This window comes from Rana temporaria, chromosome 12 (assembly GCF_905171775.1).
Source record: "Rana temporaria chromosome 12, aRanTem1.1, whole genome shotgun sequence".
NCBI classification, from domain to species: Eukaryota; Metazoa; Chordata; class Amphibia; order Anura; family Ranidae; genus Rana; species Rana temporaria.
In genome coordinates, this window is record NC_053500.1 from 74,622,008 (window position 1) to 74,647,541 (window position 25,534).

Genomic DNA, 25,534 nt, shown 5'->3' on the forward strand with positions numbered 1-25,534 from the left:
TTTTGATCACTTTTATTCCTATTACAAGGAATGTAAACATCCCTTGTAATAGGAATATAGCATGACAGGTCCTCTTTGCAGTGAGATGTGGGGTCAATAAGACCCCACATCTCACCTCTAGGCTGGGAAGCCTGAAAAAAAAACAAGAAAAAAAACGATCCTGGCTTCGATCGCAGCGGTGAGTCAGAAGAAGCACCGGAGGGCGAAGGGAGTGGGGACGTCCCTTTTTGCCTCCCGTAAGAACGATCAAGAGGCGGAACAGCCGCCATGATCGTTCTTATGGTGTAGAGAATCGCCGGCTGAAAAAAATATCTGAATGATGCCTGTAGCTGCAGGCATCATTTAGATATCCCTGCACAAAGTCAAGGACCTCATATGATGTGGGCGGGAAGTGGTTAAAACACATTTTTTTCCCCAGAGTATTTTCTGGGTATTGCAAAGTATTGGCCGGGGTATTGCAAAGTATTGGTGTGGGGGTATTGCAAAGTATTGGTGTGGGGGTATTGCAGAGTATTGGTGTGGGGGTATTGCAGAGTATTGTGTGGGGGGTATTGCAGAGTATTGTGTGGGGGGTATTGCAGAGTATTGTGTGGGGGGTATTGCAGAGTATTGTGTGGGGGGTATTGCAGAGTATTGCGCGGGGGGTATTGCAGAGTATTGCGCGGGGGGTATTGCAGAGTATTGCGCGGGGGGTATTGCAGAGTATTGCAGAGTATTGCGCGGGGGGTATTGCAGAGTATTGCAGAGTATTGCGCGGGGGGTATTGCAGAGTATTGCGCGGGGGGTATTGCAGAGTATTGCGCGGGGGGTATTGCAGAGTATTGCGCGGGGGGTATTGCAGAGTATTGCGCGGGGGGTATTGCAGAGTATTGCGCGGGGGGTATTGCAGAGTATTGCAGAGTATTGCGCGGGGGGTATTGCAGAGTATTGCGCGGGGGGTATTGCAGAGTATTGCGCGGGGGGTATTGCAGAGTATTGCGCGGGGTGTTTTGCAGAGTATTGCGCGGGGTGTTTTGCAGAGTAATTGCGCAGGGAAGGCAGAGCATTGCAGAGTATTGCGCAGGGAAGGCAGAGCATTGCAGAGTATTGCGCAGGGAAGGCAGAGCATTGCAGGGGTTAATGCAGGGATGGCTGAGCAGGGATGGATGGATCTGTGACTGCAATAGTCACAGATCCATCCCACACTGCTGCTGCCATCCGCGCTCTCCTCTCACACTGTACCGATCGGTACAGCGAGAGGAGGGAGGAACCGGCGTCATCAAATGACGCCGGTTTGTTTACCTGTGATCGCGCAGTCATTGGACGGCGCGATCACATGGTAAAAGACCGCCGTTGCCGGTCAGTTACCGTGATCTGTGTAGTGCCGGGTCTCATAGACCCGGCGCGCACAGAATTTTCTGTGTGCGCGCCCGAGGCGGCGCGCATTACTGCTTCTGGTGGGCGCCGTTTCAGAACGGCGACCCCCAGTTAACCCTTTCACGCCGACGGAACGCATATATGCGTCCTCGGCTTTCAGGGGTTATACCGGGATGATGCCTGCAGCTGCAGGCATCATCCCGGTACCGTTGTTTAGAGCGGGCAATCGGCTTTCCAAACATAACAACCGATGCGGCTAAAAGCCGCTCGGTTGTTATGCCGGAGGAGCGGGAGGGGACATCCCCCCCTCCCGCCGCCTCTCGCCGCTCTGACCGGGCCTCCCGTCCCACCGGGAGACCCGATCCACGATCCGGCGCCTCCAGCGTCTCGGCGCGCTCTGAAACAAAGCCGTAAACGGCTTTGATTCAGTGTCCGCATTGAAACCACGTAAGCGGCGTCATGACGTCACTTCCGGGTTTCTCAGATGCCAATGGCGCCGGATTTAAAAAAGTACACAGTATTCAGAATCCCCCTTTTCGGCGATCTGAATACTTTGAAGTGCAAAGGAGGGCTCGGAGGTCTTTTAGACCCCCGATCCCTCCATAAAGAGTACCTGTCACGACCTATTGCTGTCACAAGGGATGTTTACATTCCTTGTGACAGCAATAAAAGTGATCAAAATGTAAAAAATAAAATAAAAAATTTAATATTAGAAAAAATAAATAAATAAATAAGAAAACAAAAAAAAATTTTTTTAAAGCGCCCCCCTCCCCGCGAGCTTGCACAGCAAAGAAAGCGCATACGGAAGTCGCGCCCGCATATGAAAACGGTGTTCAAATAACACATGTGAGGTATCGCCGCGATCGTAAGAGCGAGAGCAATAATTATAGCACTAGGCCTACTGTGTAACTCTAACCTGGTAACCGTAAAAAAAGTTTAAAGCGTCGCCTATGGAGATTTTTAGTTACTGTAGTTTGTCGCCATTCCACGAGTGCGTGCAATTATAAAGCGTGTCATGCTTGGTATCTATTTACTCGGCATAACATCATCTTTCACATTATGCAAAAAAATTGGGCTAATTTTACTTTTTCATTTTTTTTAAATTCATGAAAGTAAATTTTTCCCAAAAAGTTGTGTTTAAAACACCGCCGCACAAATACCGTATGACATAAAATATTGCAACAATCGCCATTTTATTCTCTAGATTCTCTGCTAAAAATATATATATAATGTTTGGGGGTTCTAAGTAATTTTCTAGCCAAAAATATGGATTTTAACTTGTAAACACCAAATGTCATACATAGGCATAGGCATGAAAGGGTTAAGCAACCACCTTGCCGCCCTTTGTAGACGGCGGCTGGTGGTTAAGTGGTTAATCCATAAATGTTCTTCATGGTACCCCTGTTTTGCCATAAAATATCCTCAGTCTTCCAGGTTAAGGGATGTGCAGTGTTGCTGAACCTGGAAGAGTGAGGAAAGGCTGTGAGTGCAGAGCATCATTGCCATGCCACTCAAGCAGGGCCCCCTCACAACAGTATATTGATTTAGAGAGCTCTGATGAATTCAAGTCATCAGCACCGCTGTCTGAATCATCCATGCCTGCCTATCACTGGGAGAAGTCCAAAGAGCGAGAACCAAGCAATCTGACCAGGCTGAAAAAGGTTAAAGAAAAAAAGAAAAGTTCCTCTTTGTAGTGGAGGGCAAGTTTACACCACCTTATATGCTATAGCATGCAGTGCTAATAAGTGGATTCTGATGCTGTCGCAATATTTCAGTGTCACAAAGATTAAATATTTAGCTTTTCAGTTTAGCTCACTTTTGATCACTGAAAACAATCTCGGACACCTGTGATAATTAGATAGCCAGGTGAGCCCAATAGAAGGAAAAACTACTAAAGGTGGGTGTTCCACATTATTAAGCAGAGCACCATTTTCAAGCAATATGGGGAAGAAAAAGGATCTCTCTGCTGCCGAAAAGAGTGAAATGGTTCAATGCCTTGGACGAGGTATGAAAACATTAGATATTTCACGAAAACGTAAGCGTGATCATCGCACTATTAAGAGATTTGTGGCTGATTCAGAGCACAGACGGGTTTCGTGCAGATAAAGGCACATTGAGGAAGATTTCTGCCAGAACCATGCAAGTTTCAAGAGAGCAGCTGCTAAAACACCATTACATTAGCAGCAAACAGATATTTGAAGCTGCTGGTGCCTCTGGAGTCCCACAGACATCAAAGTGTAGAGTCCTCCAACTGTACATAAACTTTCCATTCGGCCACCACTAACCAATGCTCACAAGCAGAAACGGCTGCATTGGGCAGAAAAATACTTGAAGACTAATTTTCAAAACAGTCATGTTCACTGATGAGTGCCGTGCAACCCTGGATGGTGGGTGGACGGCCACCCTGTTCCAACAAGGCTGCAACGTCAGCAAGGCGGTGGTGGAGTCATATTTTGGGCCGGAATCCTGGGAAGAGAGCTGGTCGGCCCCTTTAGGGTCCCCAAAGGTGTAAAGATGACCTCTGCAAAGTATGTGTGGAGTTCCTGACTGACCACTTCCTTCACTGGTACAGAAGGAAGAACTATGCTTTCTGTAATAAAATCATCTTCATGCATGACAATGCACAATCTCATGCTGCAAAGAATACCTCTGCATCAATGGCTGCTATGGGGATAAAAGGAGAGAAAGTCATGGTGTGGCCTCCATCCTCCCCTGACCTCAATCCTATTGGGAACCTTTGGAGCATCCTCAAGCAAAAGAATCTATGAGGGTGGGAGGCAGTTTACATCCAAACAGCAGCTCTGGTAGTTTATTCTGACATCTTTCAAACAAATTCAAGCAGAAACTGTCCAAAAACTCACAAGTTCAATGGATGCAAGACTTGTGAAGCTGCTATCAAATATGGGGTCTTATGTTAAAATGTAACGTAACATGTAAAAATGTTTAAAAAGTTAAAATGTTGATCAAAGTTTGATTGAAATAGCTTTTGATTTAATTAAATGTGCTGCAAACACAACAAATTAAAATGTTCAGTTCTTTACAACCTATAAAGTGTTTTGAAACTTTCTGTGCGTAATAATTTGGAACGGTGCATTGCAAGTTTTTTTTATTTTGAAGAAAAAAAAAAAAAACTTATTAGGTTTGTTCAATAAAATTTGAATTGTACTCTTAATAGTTGATAACATGAGAATTATGCTGACTGTTGTTTACATCAAAATGGGTGAAAGGTGCAACATGTTCCAGCATCTGCATCCCCACCCTCCCTGTGACAATGAGCAGGGGATCTTGTCCTCGCATCTGCTGTCACTGTTTGAAAATAGCACGGCTGTGCGGCTCCATCTACATTGCGTCAATCATTCATTCACAGTTTCCTGCCATTGTGACTAATGGCTTGTAATTTCAATGAAACGCTGAGTTTTTTGGTTACAAAATACAGTAAAGAATTTGTGTGCAGAACTGACAGGGTTTCTTTAGTCACGTGTGTGTGTGTGTGTGTGTGTGTGTGTGTGTGTTTTGTTTTTTATTTTTTTATACAGAACTTTAATGTATTGTCTCTCTCCATTTTAGAATGCTAAAGCCTTAAAAGCAAAAAAAGAAGAGGGCAACCAGGCATTCAAGGAGGGCAACTATGAATTGGCCTACAGACTTTACTCCGAAGCACTCAGCATAGACCCCAACAATATCAAAACAAATGCCAAACTATACTGTAATCGTGGCACTGTCAATGCGAAGGTAAGCACTGAATGGGAGGTTTATTGTGTATGTCACATACTTGGCACAGACCATCTAGTTATCTGATTCCTCTATTGTGGATATGAGTTTTGGAGTTTGTGTTCACAGATATAAATTAAACTTAAAACAAAAAACTTTGTTTTATATTCTTAGATATAATTGGCAAAGGCATTGCACATCTACAGGGATGCCAGCACGAAGCTTTCTTTTACAATGCTGAGACTAATCATATTATTGTAGCAGGCAAGCATAGTTTTGTTGAATTTGTACTGGTCCCAATCTGTGTTCTTGCAATACGTATTAACGATTTTATTGACAGATATTTTTACTGTGTAATTGCCATGTCTGATTGGCTTTAAAGCAGAAATGCTCCTGGCAAGTAGCCAACAATAAAATGGAAGTGTAGAGATGAGATGAGGTCTTTTAAGTAGCTCCATAGAAATGGTTGCATGCACAAATAAATCCTAATCCTACAGTACAGGCTAAGTGTTCATGGATCCTGATTTATAGGCATGTACCTTAAGATATTCGGTATTAGCATTAATTAGGTATTAAGGTATTGGCAGAGTTTTTGAGGACATGCCCCCAGGAAAACACCGCTGTAAATATACCCCTTTCTGTGAGTCCTCAGTTTTTTTGCTAGAGTTTTTTAAGGTGATGGACATCATCGTATTAAGAAATCACGCTTAGATTATCTAGTTTATCATCTTCAATCAGCTATTCACTGTTTTCCAACACAACAATAGAAGAGGTAAAAACCTTAGAAGCTGTAAGTGCACCCCATGAACTAGGGACATCATGTTATGGTTCGGGCACTGGATCCTGCATGGGTGCTCTCCTTGGATTTTTGTGCAACGCATGCAGTCAGCCTCAGGGTACTATACTACTGTACCATAGACATCTGCCCAAGGACAGTCAGATTTGCTGAATGCACTGAACCATCTCCTGTGCCACGGAATAGTTGCTACAGTACCCAAACAAAACTGGTTCAAAGGATTCTTTTGATACCTGTTCATGGTATCAAAAGCCCAATTGGGGTGTTCTTTCTTTCTGGACCTAAAGTCTTTAAAAAAAAAAAACCTTAAAATTCCATAATGTTGCATGGAATTTTCAAGATCAGTCATTGCCTCTCTAAGACCAGGGGAATACCTGGCATCAATAGACATCCAAGCTGCTTATCTGCATATTCGCATTATCCACCTCGTCGGCGCCTTCTACACTTTGCAGTAAGAGACAATCATTTCCATGTATCACACTGCCTTTTGGTCTGTCCTCTTCTCCCATCGTATTCACAAAGGTCCTAGCAACTTTTCTTGTCTTCTAAGAACTCGGTCATCCAGCTTCAATGTTTTCCTCCTCCTGAAGGCATCCACTTCCAGCTTCTCAAACGTCCACTAGACAATTCAAATGATCCAGGCTTTCAGTTTGTAGATAAACTTCCAAAAATCTGCTCTCCTGCTTTCTCTTTGCTTGGGATACTTGAGTCTGTTTATAAACACGTCTCGAGCAAAGACTTCCCTTTTGAGTGTCACTTGCTCAGTTTTTTAGCACATCTTCTTATCCTGGAGCAAGCATGCTCTTTCACTCGACCTACCTATGCTCCTGTTCAGCCAAGCAAGAAATTCACTAGCTTGATGGATCTCCAGCTCAGCCTTAAATGGGGAAGTTGTTCTTTTTCTATCATTGAAAAGTGATAACGAATGTCAGTTTTTTTTTTTTTTATTTGTCTTCTCTTCATTTCTACCAGACCAGAGACACAATTTATGTGGACAGGGCTACTGCTCCTCCGGAGAGTGGGCAGAAGCACTTTTACTGAAACTCAAAGCGATAATAGGAATGAGACTTGAGGAGAAAATTAAATTTGCAACACATAAAACATCAGAACACTGGAGGCTATGGACCTTTAACTTCAACATCCTCAGCCCGATATGTCAGAGCTGTTGGACCTTGGATTTGGTTATCTTGGCCCCCAGATTAAACCACAAGCTATCTTTGTGGCCAGGATCAGGGATCATCTGGCACTGACACTAGTTCAGGTTAATCTGTGCCTTTCCTCCAGTGTGATTTTATGCCTCATCTGCTCCATCAAATGGAGCAAGAGAATAAGTCAGTGATTCTCATTGCATCAAGCTGGCCTAGAAGAATCTAAAATACTGACATACTCGTGCGCCTTTGCCCCAACGAGCCAGACCGGCTGTCTCAGGGCACTCTATTTCATCCTGCATCTCAGTAGCTTTAATGGCATGTTTTTTTTTTTTTTTTGGACAGTTAGTGGTCGAGTGTCCTAATTAGATACAGCACCTCATCCCTAAAATTTGTTGGAGAATAAAGGGGATTGGGATTATCATGGTGCCACAGAAAAAAAATCAATTGTTAATACAGATTCATACAAATTTATTTTTATTAGAATAAATTACAAAAAGCCAATAAAAGATCGATTCAATACATGAACAGTAAAAGTGTTAAGGGAGAAAGATATCTCATGTACAAACGGTCAGGTCCTCTCGACTAGTTTCGCCAAACCCTTGGCTTCATCAGGGGATTATGACGTGACCAAATCAGTATTTAGCTCCAGAAAAAAAAAAATATTATTAAACATGATTAACACTTAAGTAATTCATATAATATGGATTGGATAAATGGCCAAACTAAAAGGCAGAATAGCTCAGATAAATCCCAGTAATACACCTATAGTGCATTAAATACTATACGGCCCAGAGTAAGATGTAGTAAAATTCAAACCTACCCCATATCCCCAAAGGGATCAATCAGAGGCGAAGACCCCGTAAAGGGTGAGGTCAGATCCACAGAGCCCAAAGTGTGGCTGTAGAGGGCAATAAGAGACCAAAAATCAAATATAAAATGTAAAAGGCCCCTAAGGAAGGGTAGAGCCCATAATTTCTTATCAAAACATCGTATTTATCAGGAGGCAGAACAGCCTCAAAAAACATACCTAAAGGAGCTATAATGGAATGGTAATAAATGAATGGGGCGCTGTGATAATTAGATGTAGTGTATCTAAAATCAAGGAAAAAAACACACAGAATGGTTATATGTTTGTTTTAAAAGAGAAAAATTTGAAAAATATATTAATTGTTGTAAAATCTGCAATATATTTAAGTATTCTAGACTGTAACAGTAGGGACTTGCATAGGAGAAATTAAGGCATTCACACTGTGAGCTCAAATAGAGGAAAATAACAAAGCAAAGCAAATGGCTAATTCAGCACAGATACGCCAGCACAGATACGATAGAGAGATGTTGAACAGTGTATCCCGATCTATAAAGATAAAAGGAAAGGATCAGGACAGCTTACCAGTCTGATTTTAAACGAACAAAAAGTTATGAGACCAGAGTATGAAAGAACGTCTTGCCAAGGAAGGAAGCATATACCACAGCAGCGGCCCAAAGAGTCAGCAAAATCGTGCTGGTTTAGTGTATTTATAGCCCTCCACTTGGCCGGCGCTTGGCCGCGCCAGGAGCGGACAAAGGACGTCAGCAGCGAATGCGCACAAGGCACTACCGTAGCCTACATTGCCCATAATTCCAAGTGGCTGTGCGATCGCGTCATCCCGAATGGGCATGCAGCAATCCACCTATACCACGGCAACGGGCTGTCGCATACATATGCATGTGAAGAGTGTTAAAGGATGGCCGGACGTAAGGCGGGCCAAGTGTAAGAATACACTTAACCCTTGGGTGTCCATACAGCCACAGGCTGAAGGGTCTGGCGACAACCCAGGGCCGACAGTTCTCCTTAGAGCCTCAAGGGAAGGGGCCAGGATTGAAGGGAAATGGGATTACAGAGGATGAGAAAATCGGGATGAATACTAAGCCGAGATAGGTTAATGTCTGGCTCCCAAAAATCAGGCGAATTAGTTCAGACGGATATCCAAGCCATAATCGTAAAAGAAAAATCATTTACTTCATAAATGAACAAAACATGCTTTATTTACTTTCCCTTTTGCATTTTTGTACTTGTTTAATTACAAAATAAATGAATATACATTCAAGTATACCATCATTAGTATAAATGATATAACCTGTATAGAATTGCCTGCATATGTACCGTGTACCTCCAAGATCTCGGGGGGGGGGGGGGTAAAATAGCAACAGAGAAATACCAAATGTAGAGAACCAGGGGGAAGGGAATAAAGGAGGGAAATATCCATGGGACAGGAATCCAATGGCCAGATCACAATTCCAACCAAAGGGAGGCATATTCACAGGTCCAAATAAAGTACATTCAATACAATGCAAATAATATATATCAAAAAGAGTTCTAAAAAAGATTTAAAACTGATGTATATGTTTTAGACCTGGAAACTTAACAGCATCTAGAATATGTATCCACTTGGTTTCCAATTGTAGAAGGGTTTTATCAATTCCACCACCGCGGGCATGTATAGTTGCATGCTCCAAGGCTGCAAAGCTTATTGAATTGCTGTCAGTCATGTAGACAACCTACATGTCCATTTAAGGCAGTTGTCGTCAAACTTTTATATAGGGCGTTGACATGATCCCTAATACGCTTAAAAAAAGGGCCGTTTTGTTTTCCCGACATAAGCAGCTACATTGGCAGCTTGCCAGGTAAACAATTCCCACAGTTTTACAAGTAATCCGATACTTCAATTTGTGCGTTTTTCCATTTGGAAGAACAAAGTAAAGGCCAAAATTTCTTAAAAATCCCTTGCATTTGCGCCTTTTGCTTTGAAAACTGAATTATAATTTGAACCGAATTAGTGATTTTACGATTCTTGTTGGAGTGAATAAGATCTTTTCTATCCAATTTAACGTCCTTATTAAAGCATTGTTTTAAAAGAGAGCGACTGTATCCCCGCGAGTGTAGCCTCTGATATAGCTCATTGGCTGCTATGTGGAAGTCATTGTCCTAAGTGCAATTTCTTTTGAGTCTCGGAAATTGACTATATGGAATACTTTCCAATAGAGGTTCCGGATGTGCACTGGTCGCATGCAAGATAGTATTGCCAGCTGATGGTTTGCGATAGAGAGGGAAATGTAAACCGCCTGCAGAGTCTAAATGAATCTGCAGGTCCAAAAAGTTAACTTTAATGGCATAGCTGTTGAAGCCCAGGTTTTAAGGGACCAAGGGTTGTCAATCCTACCTTGCTAAAACAAGAACAGCCACTACTGGGAAGCTCTATTATCATAACCTAGAAATTCTTCTTTGCTTGGTGTGACAATAGGCAGTTCAATCTGAGATTACGCGGTGCCTCACATTCTGGCCTAACTACAAACGAGTCTCGGCCAGAACTTGCCTTAGGCACTTTTAAAGGGACAGGCTTTGGCCTTAAAGTAGATGAGCACACTGGGATTGAGGAATTCTTTACCCATGTTTACTTTTTTCAAAAGTCTTTCACTGCATACACCTTTTTTTTTCTTTTTTCTTTTTTTTTTATCCATTAAGGGACCTTTTGAGCTATACTGCCGCCACCCGAAGGTTATGAAACTGACAAACTGTATGCTAGCCCAGAGCTAACCCCGCCTACTACTAGCGTGCCTTCGTTTTTTTTTTTGTGTCCTAGGATAGATGTCTTTCCACAGCTCTGCTGAGAAAATGCTAAATGTTATTTTTACTAGCATTTGTTCCTATTTCTTCATATTCTTAATTCTATCTAATTCACTGCTAGAGCTGATCTCTACGATTGCAGATTTCTGAAGCGGTCTTTCCTCAGCCTGGCTTTCTGCATACTGCAACTGGACGCAGTCCAGAATTAAGGGAGGTTATTTTGGCCCTTATTGATGCAGTGTGCACTCTGAATCCGGAGGATCGGTCCTGCTGTCTCCAGTCTCAAGTTTTTTTAAAGCTTCTATTGCTTTAAAACATTCCTAGTTCTCCTGCTTTTTTATGTATTGTTATAGAAAAATGTGCCATTGACACTCCCAAAACTCCTACTGGACATTTGTCTGCTTGAAAAAGATTTAGCCAAACCGTGGTCTATACCCACTATATATCCACCTGTGGCCCACCTTAACAGGGAAATAACCATTTCAGCAGAGTTATCCTACGTTCAATGATATAATGCTGTTGACATGGGCCCTATTGGAAAATGAATGTCTGATGGTCCAGTTATCACGTTAATTGGGTTGTATCCTGAATCCTCCTATGTCTGTGCTGAAGTGTTCCCATCACCTGCAAGCAGCTTGATCCAGTACCTTTCTTCCACTGAGGAACTGGCAGAGTGTTTGCTCTGCCTTTGCCTCTCAGTTGTTTGTATATGGGTCTGTACCCTCTTCGAAGCACTACATTTTCCCTCAGTATTTCCAAACTGTTTTAACTCTCTTGTCATGGCACATGCTGATTGTGCTTCTTGGCAAACCCAATTGTCTGTACTTGAGGGTTAGGTAGTCCCTGGCCTGATGAATAACTCTACTAGGGTTGTGGTAATCTCCTTTTTCTAGCATCTGGAAAACTCTATTGTCGGATCTCCTGGGTTTCTGGTCTTCATCTGGAAGTGTTTGACATTGTGGTTCCTTTTTCTTTGCTGGACTATCCTCTTTAACAGGTCACCTGATCTGGATCCAGTTTGGTGCAACCAAGGTGCTGGTGTGCTTCTTCCTTTAGGGAGGAATAGGAGATATTGCTGTACCAAGAGAGGTAGTTTGGATCCTTACTTACCTTGGATGAACTTCTAGTACCATCCTTGTCTGATGTGCTCCTCTCAAGTTCAGTCTTGGATGTCAAACCTCCCTGGTTGCTTCAGGGCATGGCAATTTGACCCATGTGCCCAAACATGTTGCAGGTTGAGAACACTGGATGTGGGCACCATGTTTTCATGGTGAAATGGTATGCTGAATATGCTCCTTTTCAGGTGCAGGACTACTTAAATAGTGTCAGGAAGTGCGTGTTACTCCAATGGGATCAATAAAAGCTGATCTAGACCTTTCATTCAACACTTTGAAGTCTCAAGGGCTTCTGGCAATATCCCTTGTATCAAATTGATGCAGTCAACTGCTCTTTACCAAGCTGGTGATGCTGCTGACTATTACTCCATGGTCTGACACATCGTTGGATCTTAAAAGTCAAGGGCATATCTGAATCTCTCTTTCAATGCTCAATGTTGGCAAGGATTTACCTTGCCCCAAGGATGTTTTTCCTTTCTTCAGATCTGTGGGCCTTGAACTTGGCCATTATTTATATTAAGTTTGCGTTAATTTTTTTTTTTTTTTTTTTTTAGCCCTCTGTCTTGCCTTATCTTTAAGGGAGTTCCTGTGTACCTTATCCTGTTTTGGTTATTGTGGTATAGTTGGTTTGAAGCTGTCACACCCCTTGGGGGTATTCTCCCTAATTTTATCTTTCATGTTTCTACCCTAGTCTCGCTTCAGCAAGGTGAATGGCTACTCTGACAGTCATTTCAGGTTTGGACCCTTTTTCTCTTGGTCCTAATTCAGTTAAGTTCAGGCTTGGGACAGGTTGGGCATATCAGCGTTTGCTGATGCTTACTGCTCAAGTAACTGCTTTTGGATGCCCCATAGAGTAAGACTTCTTGTGTCTCTCAATGGACGAGAGAGAAATGTGGATTTTTTTTTGTGCTCACCATAATTTTTTTTTTTCCCTATAGTCCTTTGAAAGACACATGTACCATTCCCAGCAGTTTTATTTACTAGTGTTTAATCTTCCTGTATGTAGGATTATAACCCAAATGTTATGACTTTGTGTCCTTCAATGGACACCAAGAAAATGCTTTTACTGTGACTACAAAAATCCTATTTTCTTGTCCTATGCACAAATGTGTATCATCTTTTGCTCCAGACATGTCAAATATCAATGTTTTGAACTAGATGCGGTTCTTTTTCTTGTGCCTTTCAGCTTTTGGCTAATTTAAACCCACTTGAAGTTGCATATTAGATATTCAGACATATACATTGCCTTGCAAAAGTATTCCCCCCCCCCCCCCCTTACATTTTTCATGTTTTGTTGCCTCAAAACGTGGAAATTAACATGGATTGTTTGAGGATTTGCATCATGCCCACAACTTTTTGAAGATGTGTGTGTGTGTGTGTGTGTTTTTTTTATTTTTTTATTATTGTGACGCAAACAATAAATAAAACAAAATGACAGTCAATGTGCATAACTATTCACCCCCTTAAAGTCAATACTTTGTAGAGCCACCTTTTGCAGCTATTACAGCTCCAAGTTGCTTTGGATAAGTCTCTATGAGCTTGCCACATCTTGCCACTGGGATTTTTGCCCATTTCTCCTTGCAAAACGATAGCGCCTTGAAGTTGGATGGTTTGTGCTTGTGAACAGCAATCTTTAAGTCAGACCACAGATTTTCTATTGGATTGAGGTCTGGCATTTGACTAGGCTATTCCAATACATTTAAATGTTTCCCCTTAAACCACTCAAGTGTTGATTTAGCAGTGTATTTTGGTGTCATTGTCCTGCTGGAAGGTAAACCTCTGTCCTAGCCTCAAATCACACACCGAGTGGTACAGGTTTTGCTCAAGAATATCCCTGTATTTGGCACCATCTATCTTTCCCTCAATTCTGAACAGTTTCCCAGCCCTGACTTCTGAAAAACATCCCCACAGCATGATGCTGCCACCACCATGTTTCACTGTGGGGATGGTGTTCTTTGGGTGATGTGTTTGGTTTGCGCAAGACATAGTGTTTTCTTTGATGGCCAAAATGTTAAATTTTAGTCTCATCAGACCAGAGCACCTTCCTCCATACATTTTCGCAAACTCAAAACGTGCCATTTTGTTTTTTGCTGAAAGTAATTGCTTTCTTCTGGCCACTCTGCCATTAAGCCCAACTCTATGGAGCGTACGGCTTATTGTTGTCCTATGTACAGATACGCCAGTCTCTGCTGTGGAACTCTGCAGCTCCTCCAGGGTTACCTTAGGCCAGGAGTGTCCAAACTTTTTTCAAAGAGGGCCAGATTTGATGAAGTGCTTGATGGCTGACCATTTTGCCTGACATTCTTTGAACCATTTAAATTCAGTCTAAGTGTGTTCGTCTGAGCACTACTACACTGCCCAACAATAATTCTCCAGCCTTTGTGGCTGTGTGTGGTGAAGAGATGAGCTTGTGCGTGTTATTTGGATATACTGAATGTATTTCTTTTGTGGCCCCAACTAATCCCAGAGCGCTGCTCGGGACTAAGGATGAGCTTGCGCGTGTTATTTGGATATACCGTATTTATCGGCATATAACATGCACAAGCTTACCATTGCCATGAATGCAGCCTTACATGTGCCATGAATGCAGCCTGATCGATGCCCATCTGCAGCCTCGGAGGGAGGGGGGCGGGACGAGTGCCGACAGATTACAAACAGGAGAATCTCTTGTTTACTCTGTGGCCTCTTTAATACAAAGTCCTGCCTCCTATGATAGACAGAACAGTCGTTCAATGGCATCCCAGGAGACGGGACTTACCAATACAGACACTGCGGAGTAAACAAGAGATTCTCCATGTAATATGATGGCGCTCGTCTTGCCCCCTCCCTGTCCTCTCCAAGGCAGCACCGATAAATACGGTATATATCTTTTGTGGCCCTGGGGGCCACAAACAATATGTATATCCAAATCTCCAGGGGGGCCATATTAAATCAACAGGGGGGCCGCATTTGGCCCGCGGGCCGGACTTTGGACATGCCTGCCTTAGACCTATGTGCTGCCTCTCTGATGCTCTCCTTGCCCGGTCCGTGAATTTTGTTGTGCGGTCGTTTTATGACAGGTTTGCTGTTGTGCCATGTTCTTTCCATTTGGTTATGATAGATTTGATGGTGCTCCTAGGAATCGTCAAAGGTTTGGATATTTTTTATAACCTAACACTGACTTGTACTTCTCAACAACATTGTCCCTTACTTGTTTGGAGAGTTCCTTGTTCTTCATGGCAGTGTTTGGTTAGTGGTGCCCTCCCTTGCTTAGGTGTTGCAGACTCTGGGGCCTTTCAAAAAGGTGTGTGTGTGTGTGTGTGTGTGTATGTATGTAATGCCAGATCATGTGACACTTAGATTACACACAGGTGAACATCATTTCACAAATGATGTGACTTCTGAAGGTAATTGGTTGCACCAGAGCTTTTTATGGGCTTCATAACAAAGGGAGTGAATACATACGCACATGCCAATTATCCGTTTTTTATTTCTGAAAAATAGTTGTATATTTTTTTTCAAATTTTACTTCAACTTAGATTGTGTTCTGATCCATTACATATAATTCAGATTAAAAAAACATTGAACTAAAGGCTGTAATGTAACAAAATGGGTAAAAAGCCAAGGTGGGTGAATACTTTTGCAAGGCACTTAAGAATTTGTTAGCAAAAAATCTATATATCTATTTTTATAGTCTTGCCTTCACTTTTCTGTTACAGCAGTTGCACAGGCCGTCTTAATATGTTTGTGCAGTCTAGTGGGCACCAGATTTGACCTACTGCCAAGAGCACTTCAAAATCTAACGGGCTTGGTCAGACACACCCCCTCTTCAGCAATAACTGAAAGTGTTTGAGAACCCCTATGAGGGGTGTGGCTGTATAGCGCACTGGAGTAAAAGGGTAGGTAGTACAATTTTCAATAAGAGAAAAGGGTATGGTAAGGTGTTTTCAAGTGAAAGTCGCTTAAATTCATAACTTATTTGAGTTGGGCTTTAAAGCCTAACTCTGTGTTTAATGTTCCTGAGTTACATAATGTATACAGCACTGTTCCATCAGTGAGACAGGGACTTCCTGGAGCAAAATAGAGTTGGGCTGAGCGTTGCTCAGCCCTTCACAGAAGCATTGTATTCTTTGATTGGCTGAGGAATTCAGATCTCACGATCTCCGCTTCAGGCCAATCAGAGGAGGCTTTTTGTATTCATTTATAGCACGACTCTATTGTTTTCCAAGAGGGGGGTGGAAAGTCCCAGTCCAACGGTCAGAACACAGATGGATATAGATAAATATATATGTGTGTGGAGAGAGGGAGAGAGAATATGAATTATGTGACAAAGTTGCTCCACACGTGCTTAATTACAGTCCAAAAGTGCTGCAAGTGATCCCTTGTCTATGCTCCACCACATATAATTAATGGACGCTTACCAGATGGGGAAACCTCCAAAAGAGGTCTAGCCACGCATTAGTGGGCAGCAACAGTCCACCCCCCCCCCCACCACCACTGCGGGTATGCAGGTACTTGGATGGGAGACCGCCTGGGAATACCAGGTGCTGTAGGCTTAAAAAAATACGCCACTGCGTCGCTTTAATTGTCAATTTTTTTTTCCCTTAAGTTTAGGCCGATATGTATTCTACATATTTTTGGTGAAAAAATAGCAATAATCGTATATTGATTTGTTTGCGCAAAAGTTATAGCGTCTACAAACTATGGGAAAGATTTATGGCGTTGGGTCATTTTAAATTTTAGCCCACAACAGTTGAGCTGTGCCTCCTAAGCTGGCAAGCTGAAGTCTTTGTACAATCGCCTTTTAGTTTTATTATCAGCTGTGTAGTGTGTATGCCTAAAATAATTTATTCAGTTTTTGTCTAGCCAAGTTTACAAGTAGACCCTTGCACTACATAGTTGTTGGCAAGTTTATAGAGACTTTAACTTTTTAGAATACTGAACACTGCTGACAGGTATGAAGTGTCAGAGCTTTGCCCAATCAGACCAGGTCAGCATTCTGGTGAACAGAGTACCGAACTCTGCTGCAGGTGTTTTCCGTTTATGCTGTGTGCCAGCTTTCAGTATTAAGTGAGTCTCTTAACACATTAGCTGCTCGGGTCGTCTTGCGTTTTCTCTTTTTCACACACCTTAACCTGTTGCTGACCGGGCCATAGCCGAAAAACAAATCACTCTGGGAGGGTGTACTATGATGTCTTGCTCCCTGGGGCACGCACCCGGGAATGTCTGTGACCCGGCGGATCACGGTAAAGGACCAATGACAGTGGTCCTTTACCACTTGTCAATTGATGGAGTAGTGCGAGGGGAGAGCCGGAGAGATCTGGTGCAGCAGTGATGTGGGCTGGATCTGTAGTGCCCACCCACAGCTCGGCCATCCCCATCCAGTTTTTATTATTTTTTTTACAATTTAACCTTTTAAATATTACAAATCTTTTTTTTTTTTTTTTTTTTTTTTATCAGCCCTGTTGAGGGGGCTTTAACAGACCCCTGCCATCTCCCTTTTGAGACAGGGAAAGGGACTGAGGACACAGATTCCCCAGTCTCTTTCTCTGCAGTCTCAGCTGCACTGGAGATGAATGGAGAAGAGAGGCTCCTCTCCATTTTTAAATTAAAGCATCGTAAACACCGCCCCTGACTGCCCAGGTATCGGATCGAGCATCAGAGCATTTTCACAAGTACTCGGGAAAATGCTCGGTATCCGTACCGATGCTATTATCGGTGCAACCCAAATATTTACAAGATGAGGTTGTGCTGAGTAAATTGAGATTTAACATGTGAATTCTAAAAACTGCATGGGCCTGTGAAATGGTGATACAGTTCAATACCCAACATTTTTTATAGGCAGTGCTTTAAAACTCTTAAAGGGGTGGTTCCCCTAAAAATAAACTTTTGACATTGCATTTGCTATAATAATTACAATTGGAATCGGCTGGTTTTATGTAAAAAATACCTCCGTATGTAGCGTTTGGTATATTCGTTCCCACCGCCACTTCCGGGTACGATGCTGGCGGTGGGCGTTCCTAGTTGGTGGACAGGCATCCGACCGACGCATCCATCGCGTCACGAGATGCCGAAAGAAGCCGAACGTCGGTGCGGCTCTATACGGCGCATGCGCACAGACGTTCGGCTTCTTTCGGCATCTCGTGACGCAATGGATGCGTCGGTCGGATGCCTGTCCACCAATTGGGAATGCCCACCGCCAGCATCGTACCCGGAAGTGGTGGTGGGAACGAATATACCAAACTCTACGTACGGAGGTATTTTTTTACATAAAACCAGCCGATTCTAATTGTAATTATAGCAAATGCAATGTCAAAAGTTTATTTTTAGGGGAACCACCGCTTTAAGTTATCAGGTTAGAGTCGACTATGAATAATGGCCCTGGAATTTTTACTCTAGTGAGTGCAGTGATATGTAGCTTTTATTTTTCCTTTCACTTTATTGCTATCGCGTAGGGGACCATCGTGATGGCATATTTGTAGTTTTTCTGTGTTGAGATCTCCAATGGCTCCTTAAAGTTGCATTCTATCCCCAACGACTCCACTTTAGCCAATGGAGCGCAGATCATACTCCATGAATTTCTTCCCCGGCAACTGTGACCAAGAAAAGTTATGAAATCCTCACCGCTTTCAGAGTTTTCTCATCTCCCTTAGTAAGAACATGATCTGGTCACAGATATGGAAATATGTGAAAACTTGGAATCTAGCGATCACAGGATGATCACCTTCAGTAGGGAAAAGAGGCACGAGGCAAGTGCACGAACACGAAATTTTCAGGCGAGCCAACTTTTTAAAACTGCGCTCAATAATGCAAGATATTGAATGGGACCAAATCTTGGATACACACAGAAGAAAAATGGGAGTGCTTTAGGAAAATGGGAGTGCTTTAGGAACATATTAAAGGTATCGCCAAGTGCATTCCAATGGGCAATAAATATAGAACAAGGATCTAGGGGTCCTAGTAGATGACAGACTTGGCAAGAGCATGCAATGTCAAGCTAGAGCAAGCAATGCCAGCAGAATATTGGCATGCATTAAAAAATGATTTACCCCAGAGATAAAACTTTAAAAACTACTGTTCGGCCACATCTGGAGCTTTCTGATCACCAATCCTCAAAGGATGAACTGGAGAGGGTTCAGAGAAGGGCAGCACAATTTAATAGGGGGGCTGGAGGACCTCAAATACAAGGAATAACTTTAACCACTTCAGCCCCGGACCATATTGTTGGTCAATGACCGGGCCACTTTTTGCAATTGGGCACTGCGTCGCTTTAACTGACAATTGCGCGGTCCTGCGACGTGGCTCCCAAACAAAATTGGCGTCCTTTTTTCTCTTTCGTTCATAGACGGACACAGCCTTCTTTGACATTAGGGGGTTATGCTTCTTCCTACCAGGAGATTTAGGCAGAATTCTACAGCACTTAAGGTGTTAAAACCTTTCCTTCATGCTGCTCCTCCCAGGGGGCGTGGCTCCCCCAGGCATAACCCACACCCTGCTCTAGCAGCCCCAGTTTTTTTCTGCCTGACAGGAGAGTCAGGCGCTCTCTGGATTCTTCTATCAACAGCCGACTGGGTCCTCGACCCTTGTAGTCCCCCCATGACGGATGCCAGCCTCTTTGGCTGGGGGGGCGTTTGGGGCACCCAGTCTGCCCAGGGTCGCTGGACTCGGGAGGAGTCCCGCCTGCCGATCAATACTCTGGAGCTCCGAGCAATCAAGCTGTGCCTTGCCAGGTGGTCCCTGGAGCTGCAGGGCCGTCCTGTCAGGATCCAGTCTGACAATGCCACGGCCGTGGCGTACAACAATCATCAGGGCGGCACAAGGAGCTCGGCTGCAGCGACGGAGGTCGCACACATCCTTCGGTGGGCCGAAAGGTCCGTTCCTGCTCTGTCGGCCGTGTACATTCCGGGAGTTCAGAATTGGCAAGCCGACTTCCTAAGTCACACAACTCTGGATCAAGGCGAGTGGTCTCTCCACCCGGAGGTGTTTCAGAGCCTGTGCCAAAAATGGGGCACTCCAGACGTGGACCTTCTGGCGTCCCGTCTCAATCAGAAGGTGCCACGGTTCGTGGCCAGGTCAAAAGACCCGTGGGCGGACGCGTCGGACGCGTTGGTGGCTCCTTGGGGTCACTATCGCCTGATGTACGCCTTCCCTCCTCTAAAACTCCTCCCTCGCCTGCTGCGCAGGGTGGAAGCCGAAGGGATTCCGACAATCCTGATCGCCCCGGACTGGCCGCGTCGCTCTTGGTACGCGGACCTGGTACGTCTGGTGGCAGATGCCCCCTGGCGTCTACCCCTGAGAGAAGATCTCCTGTCTCAGGGTCCGATCTTCCATCCTACTTTACGGTCACTGGCTTTAACTGCGTGGCTGTTGAGAGCCAGGTACTAAAGGACCGGGGCCTGTCGGGCCCGGTGATCTCTAACATGCTGCGTGCATGGAAGTCCACTTCTCGGAAGATTTACCATCGTACATGGAAAGCATACATCTCCTCTGTGTGAGGAGATGAAGTGGCACCTCCGTACATACGTGGTGTCCCGGATCCTGCTGTTCCTGCAGCGGGGAGTGGACCAGGCTCTTGCCTTGAGCACGATCAAGAGTCAGATTTCTGCTCTGGCTGTTTATTTTCAACGTCCCTTGGCGGCGCACTCCTTGATTCGCACGTTTGTGCAGGGGGTCCGCCATGTGGCCCCTCCGGTGCGCCCTCCACTGCCTTCATGGGACTTGAATTTGGTCCTCTCGGCGCTTCAGCGTGCCCCCTTTGAGGACATTCGGAAGATCCCTTTTGCTGACTCTGTCACAGAAGGTGGTCTTTCTGGTAGCTATTACCTCTATCAGACGGGTGTCTGAACTGGCGGCCTTGTCCTGCAAGGCCCCCTACTTGGTCATCCATCAGGATAAGGCAGTGCTGCGCCCGCAGCCCTCTTTTCTTCCAAAGGTCGTTTCGGCCTTTCACATTAACGAGGACATTGTTCTTATGTCCTCAGCCGAAGGAGACCACTTTACATTCTCCGGATGTGGTTCGGGCCCTTCGAGTTTACTTGTCGGCGACGGCTCCATTCCGGAAGTCTGACTCGCTGTTCGTGTCAGTGTCCGGTCCCAGTAAGGGCCTGGCAGTCTCGTCGGCCACCATTTCCAGGTGGAACCGACAGGTTGTGCTTCAGGCCTATGCCCTGAAGGGGCGGGCGCCTCCTTTTCGGGTCACTGCGCATTCAACCAGGGCGATCGGGGCCTCTTGGGCTTTCCGACATCAAGCCTCTGTGTTACAGGTGTGTAAGGCAGCGACTTGGTCGTCGGTCCACACTTTTTCAAAGTTTTATAAGGTGGATGTAAGTGCATCTTCTGATGCCTCCTTCGGCCGCAGGGTGTTACAGGCGGCAGTTTAAGGTTGGAGTTCCTCCGTTGAGTAACTCCGGTTTTGTTTGGGGTGTAACCTGGTTTGCTGTGTTATTTTTCCCACCCCTCGAAATTTTTTGACACTGCTTGGGGACGTCCCTAATGTCAAAGAAGGCTGTGTCCGTCTATGAACGAAAGAGAAAATAGGATTTTGTACTCGCCGTAAAATCCATTTCTCTGCGTTCATAGACGGACACAGCACCCACCCCTCCTTTGTTTGTACTGCTTGTTACGAACTGAGGCTGCTAGAGCAGGGTGTGGGCTATGCCTGGGGGGAGCCACGCCCCCTGGGAGGAGCGGCATGAAGGAAAGGTTTTAAATCTCCTGATAGGAAGAAGCATAACCCCCTAATGTCCAAGAAGGCTGTGTCCGTCTATGAACGCAGAGAAATGGATTTTACGGTGGGTACAAAATCCTATTTTTCCCACAAATAGCTTTCTTTTGGTGGTAATTGATCACCTCTGCGGTTTTTATTTTTTGCGCTATAAACAAAAATAGAGCGACAATTTTGAAAAAAATATATTTTTTTACATTTTTGCTGTAATAAATATCCCCAAAAATATATAAAAAAATATATTTTTTTCCTCCGTTTAGGCCGATACGTATTCTTCCACATATTTTCCATAAAAAAAATCGCAATAAGCGTTTGATTTGCGCAAAAGTTATAGCGTCTACAAAATAGGGCATATTTTTATGGCATTTTTATTAATATTTTTTTTTTTTTTTACTAGTAATGGCGGCGATCAGCGATTTTTATCGGTACTGCGACCTTATGGCGGACACTTCGGAACAGTTTTGACACATTTTTGGGACCATTGGCATTTTTATAGCGATCAGTGCAATAAGAATGCATTGATTACTATAAAAATGCCACTGGCAGGAAAGGGGTTAACACTAGGGGGCGAAGGAAGGGGTTAATTATGTTCCCTGTGTGTGTTGTAACTGTAGGTGGGGGGGGTGGGACTGACTTGGGGAAATGACTGATCGCTGTTCATACGTTGTATGAACAGACGGTCAGGCATTTCTCCCCCTGACAGGACGGGAGCTGTGTGTTTACACACACAGCTCCCGGTTCTCGCTCTGTAGCGAGCGGTCGCGGGTGCCCGGCGGTGATCGCGAGCACGGGGCGTGCGTCAATCAGTGGTGTCAACAGGAAGTATTGATAGTTTCAAAAGACTGTTGGATGTGCATCTTATCGAACACAATATACAGGCATATGGGAAATATCTACACCAGTGGTCATCAACCCTGTCCTCGGGGCACACTAACAGGCCAGGCTTTATGTAGACTAGAATGCTGCAATCACTGAGCAGCAAATGATATCGCCTGTGATGTATTTCAGTTATCCTGCAAACCTGGCCTGTTGGTGGGACAGGGTTGATGACCACCGATCTATACGAACAAAGCACACCAACATAGGTAGAACTGGATGGACTATTGTCTTAATTCAACCTTACTAACTATCTAACAGATATTCACTGGTCTCTATCCCCTGTACCTGGTGACACCCATCATGTGGTTCCCAGGCCTGCTGGTTGGATAGAGCAGCCCAGAAAATGGGGCATGGGCACAAACTCTGGGGGTCCATGGAAGTGGCTGGATTGCTTCCATCTGAAAGTTGATTTGTCAATAACTGTTCATCCTGCCAGAAATCCACTAAATGAGAGGGGAAGGGAAGGTGTTCTGTAGTCGGAATCCGAAGGGAAAAATGTAAGGTGACATTGTGCTTCTTCATAGATTCATAACCGTGAGTAAGCAATGTGACTCTAGGACAAGAAGTATGTTTCTGGCAGGATCACTGGGTAAAAATTAAAGTAATAAAGCCTGAAAAATAAGAGGTTATTTGGCCACCACATCCCAGGACTGGTAAACTAATATCTGATTGGGCAGCTAGCTGTTGGTTTATTAGTTACTGCACTTTTAGCACATTAGAAAATTTTGATGCTTCAATAAGTAATTGTGGTAATTTAGTGTAGTTTTGCCTTTAAACAGCTGAAGAAACTGGATGAGGCCATAGATGATTGCACGAATGCCGTAAAACTGGATGAAACGTATATCAAGGCATATTTGAGAAGAGCACAGTGGTAAGAATACAGAATGTACTGTTCTAAACGCGTATATGCATCTTGGCTGACTATGTAATATAATCCCTAGGCAGAACACCAATCACTTTCTTTGACAATGAGCTTCATTGTTAGGATCCTCATTACTAACAGTTTTGTACATCAGGCAGATTAAAAAAAAAAATCTCTCTCCAGTATAGTCCACTGTTCCTCCATAGCCTCACTCATACTTGCCGAAGGAAAAAAATATACTTGCGTAGACAGAACGTTTTTTTCCGTGCTCCATGTGTCAGTCATGATAATGCAATGTTGGGACCAGCATAGCACAGCATGGCTTCTGTGGTTTCCCACCTATCTTGGTGGGTTTTTCCCCTTCACATAACTGAAAAACATGTTTGCAGCATAACCACTGCGGAGGCCAGCTGCTCATAGTCTTCTGATGACCATTTTGGTGTGAATTGCAATGCAGCTTTGACATTTGTACCACAGTTAGAGCTGCTCAGCCTTTCCTAAAATAATACAGCTTGGACTGCTGTTAAATAGTTTTACACTGGCCGAACAATTGAAAACAGTGGTAGCCACAGAACTACTTTGATTTAAAATAAATACAGCTTTGGAGGTCTGCTTATGATTTTTAACTAAGCCCTGCCATTGAAAATTAAAATTTAGTAGCATCTGCAGACTGTTGGAATTGAACCATTAAGCTGGGGGGGAGGGGTGGGGAGAGCTGGGCTGGATTATCGAGCTGGATTTTCTCTAGGAGGGATCTGCAGCACAGTTCAGTCAAGCAGAAGTCCACATGTATAGTGTAAACCCGGGTTATGGAGCTCCCTGGGTACACAGATCATTAGTGTTAGATCCCTTTCCCACTGCTGGTGCTAAAATGCCGCTCATTTTATTGGCGCTTTAGCTCTGTCTGTTTAAGCAGCATTTTTCAGCAGCTAGTGGGGTGCTTTTAACCCCAAAGAAGGGGCTAAAAGCTTCCGTGTTGCGTCACTTTGAAAGTGCTGCTCATTCGTTCCAATGGGCGGGGCGTTTTGGGAATGCTAAATACAGCGTTCCCAAAGATGCTGCTTGCAGAACCTTTTGTAATGTCCCGCGAGCGCACCGCCCCAGTGTGAAAAGTCACACTTGAATGAATGGGAGGCGGTTTCAGGTGCTAAGCGGAGGCTATTTCCAACGCTAAAGTGCCTGAAAACTGCCCCAGTGTGAAAGGAGTCTAAAGGTAATTATTTGTAATACCAAGTTCCTGCACTTTGCAGTATTTTGCCACTTATGTACCCAGTTTGTTATAGCAGAACAAGAGCACACAAGTGAGAAGTGACTTCTCTGCTCTTAGAAATTATAGGAAGCTTACGATTACTATTGGAGGATTAAATACTATAGTTCACACACACCTCTGCGTGCCTGCATGTGTTTTCTGATAGCTGAATTCTGAAAGACCAGATCAAGCCTGTCCCTTCCCACCTTTCCTGTATCTTATCTTAGTTGGTTAATGGCATATTAGTTGTTTAGCAGAATAACTCCCCGCTAAACAACCACTCCAGTCCCATGAACTTGCTCCTCCTCTCTGGTCAATGACTGCCTCTCACCAGCACCATTGCAAACCATGCAGGACTAGTGGCAGTTCCTTGTCTTGCACTATCTGTGGTGATGTCTAGGGGCCTACCACTTTCCATGGAGGTGGAGACACAAGACCGGGGGTTGTAAGGTATTACTCTTACATGCCCCTCTGGACTAAATGATTAGTAAGTATATACTGTGTGTGCTTTTTTTCCTGCCCGCTTTGGATTTGATCTTTTAAAGAAATGCTACTTTGCTGCTAAGATTGCAATAAACGTAAACTTTTGTTCTTGTATCTACTCCTGCCCAGTTATACAGACACAGAGCAGTATGAAGAAGCAGTCAGAGATTATGAGAAAGTTTACCAGACAGAAAGCACAAAAGGTAAGTAAGGCTTCATGTACACGGGACGTTTTTACAACCTCTCCTGAACGATCTAACTTGACAGATAGTAACCCACGTTTAAAACTTCAGTTTTGTGGCGTTTAAAATACATTTTTTTTCCCCCCAATGGCCAAAAAATAAAACCGCCTGTAAACGAAACGCAGCTAAATGCAAGTTACCACGTTTGGCAGCGTTTAGATGTCTGCTTGAAATGCCTCTAAACTCAGCTTCTGAACCCAGCTTTTGAAATTCAACTGCCTAGAAACGACTTTAAATGACCCTGTGTACATGTACTGATAAGATAACATAGGGGAGAGTTCAGGAGCAGTTGGAAAAAAATGCCCAACTGCTCCTAAGGCCCCTTTCACATTGAGGCGTTTTTTTATGCGGTACAGCGCTAAAAATAGCGCTTCTATACCGCA

The 25,534-nt window shown here is 44.0% G+C and overlaps 1 protein-coding gene across 2 annotated transcripts in view; it reads left to right on the forward strand.

The window, feature by feature from the left end:
• Positions 1 to 25,534, forward strand: part of DNAJC7 (DnaJ heat shock protein family (Hsp40) member C7) — an 87,729-nt gene that overhangs the window by 42,322 nt on the left and 19,873 nt on the right. For both annotated transcript variants that reach the window (XM_040330430.1, XM_040330431.1), the window contains 3 exons: positions 4,924 to 5,088; positions 23,095 to 23,186; positions 25,039 to 25,112. In XM_040330430.1, the coding sequence (XP_040186364.1) occupies positions 4,924 to 5,088; positions 23,095 to 23,186; positions 25,039 to 25,112 (331 nt within the window). The remainder of the gene's footprint in view (positions 1 to 4,923; positions 5,089 to 23,094; positions 23,187 to 25,038; positions 25,113 to 25,534) is intronic.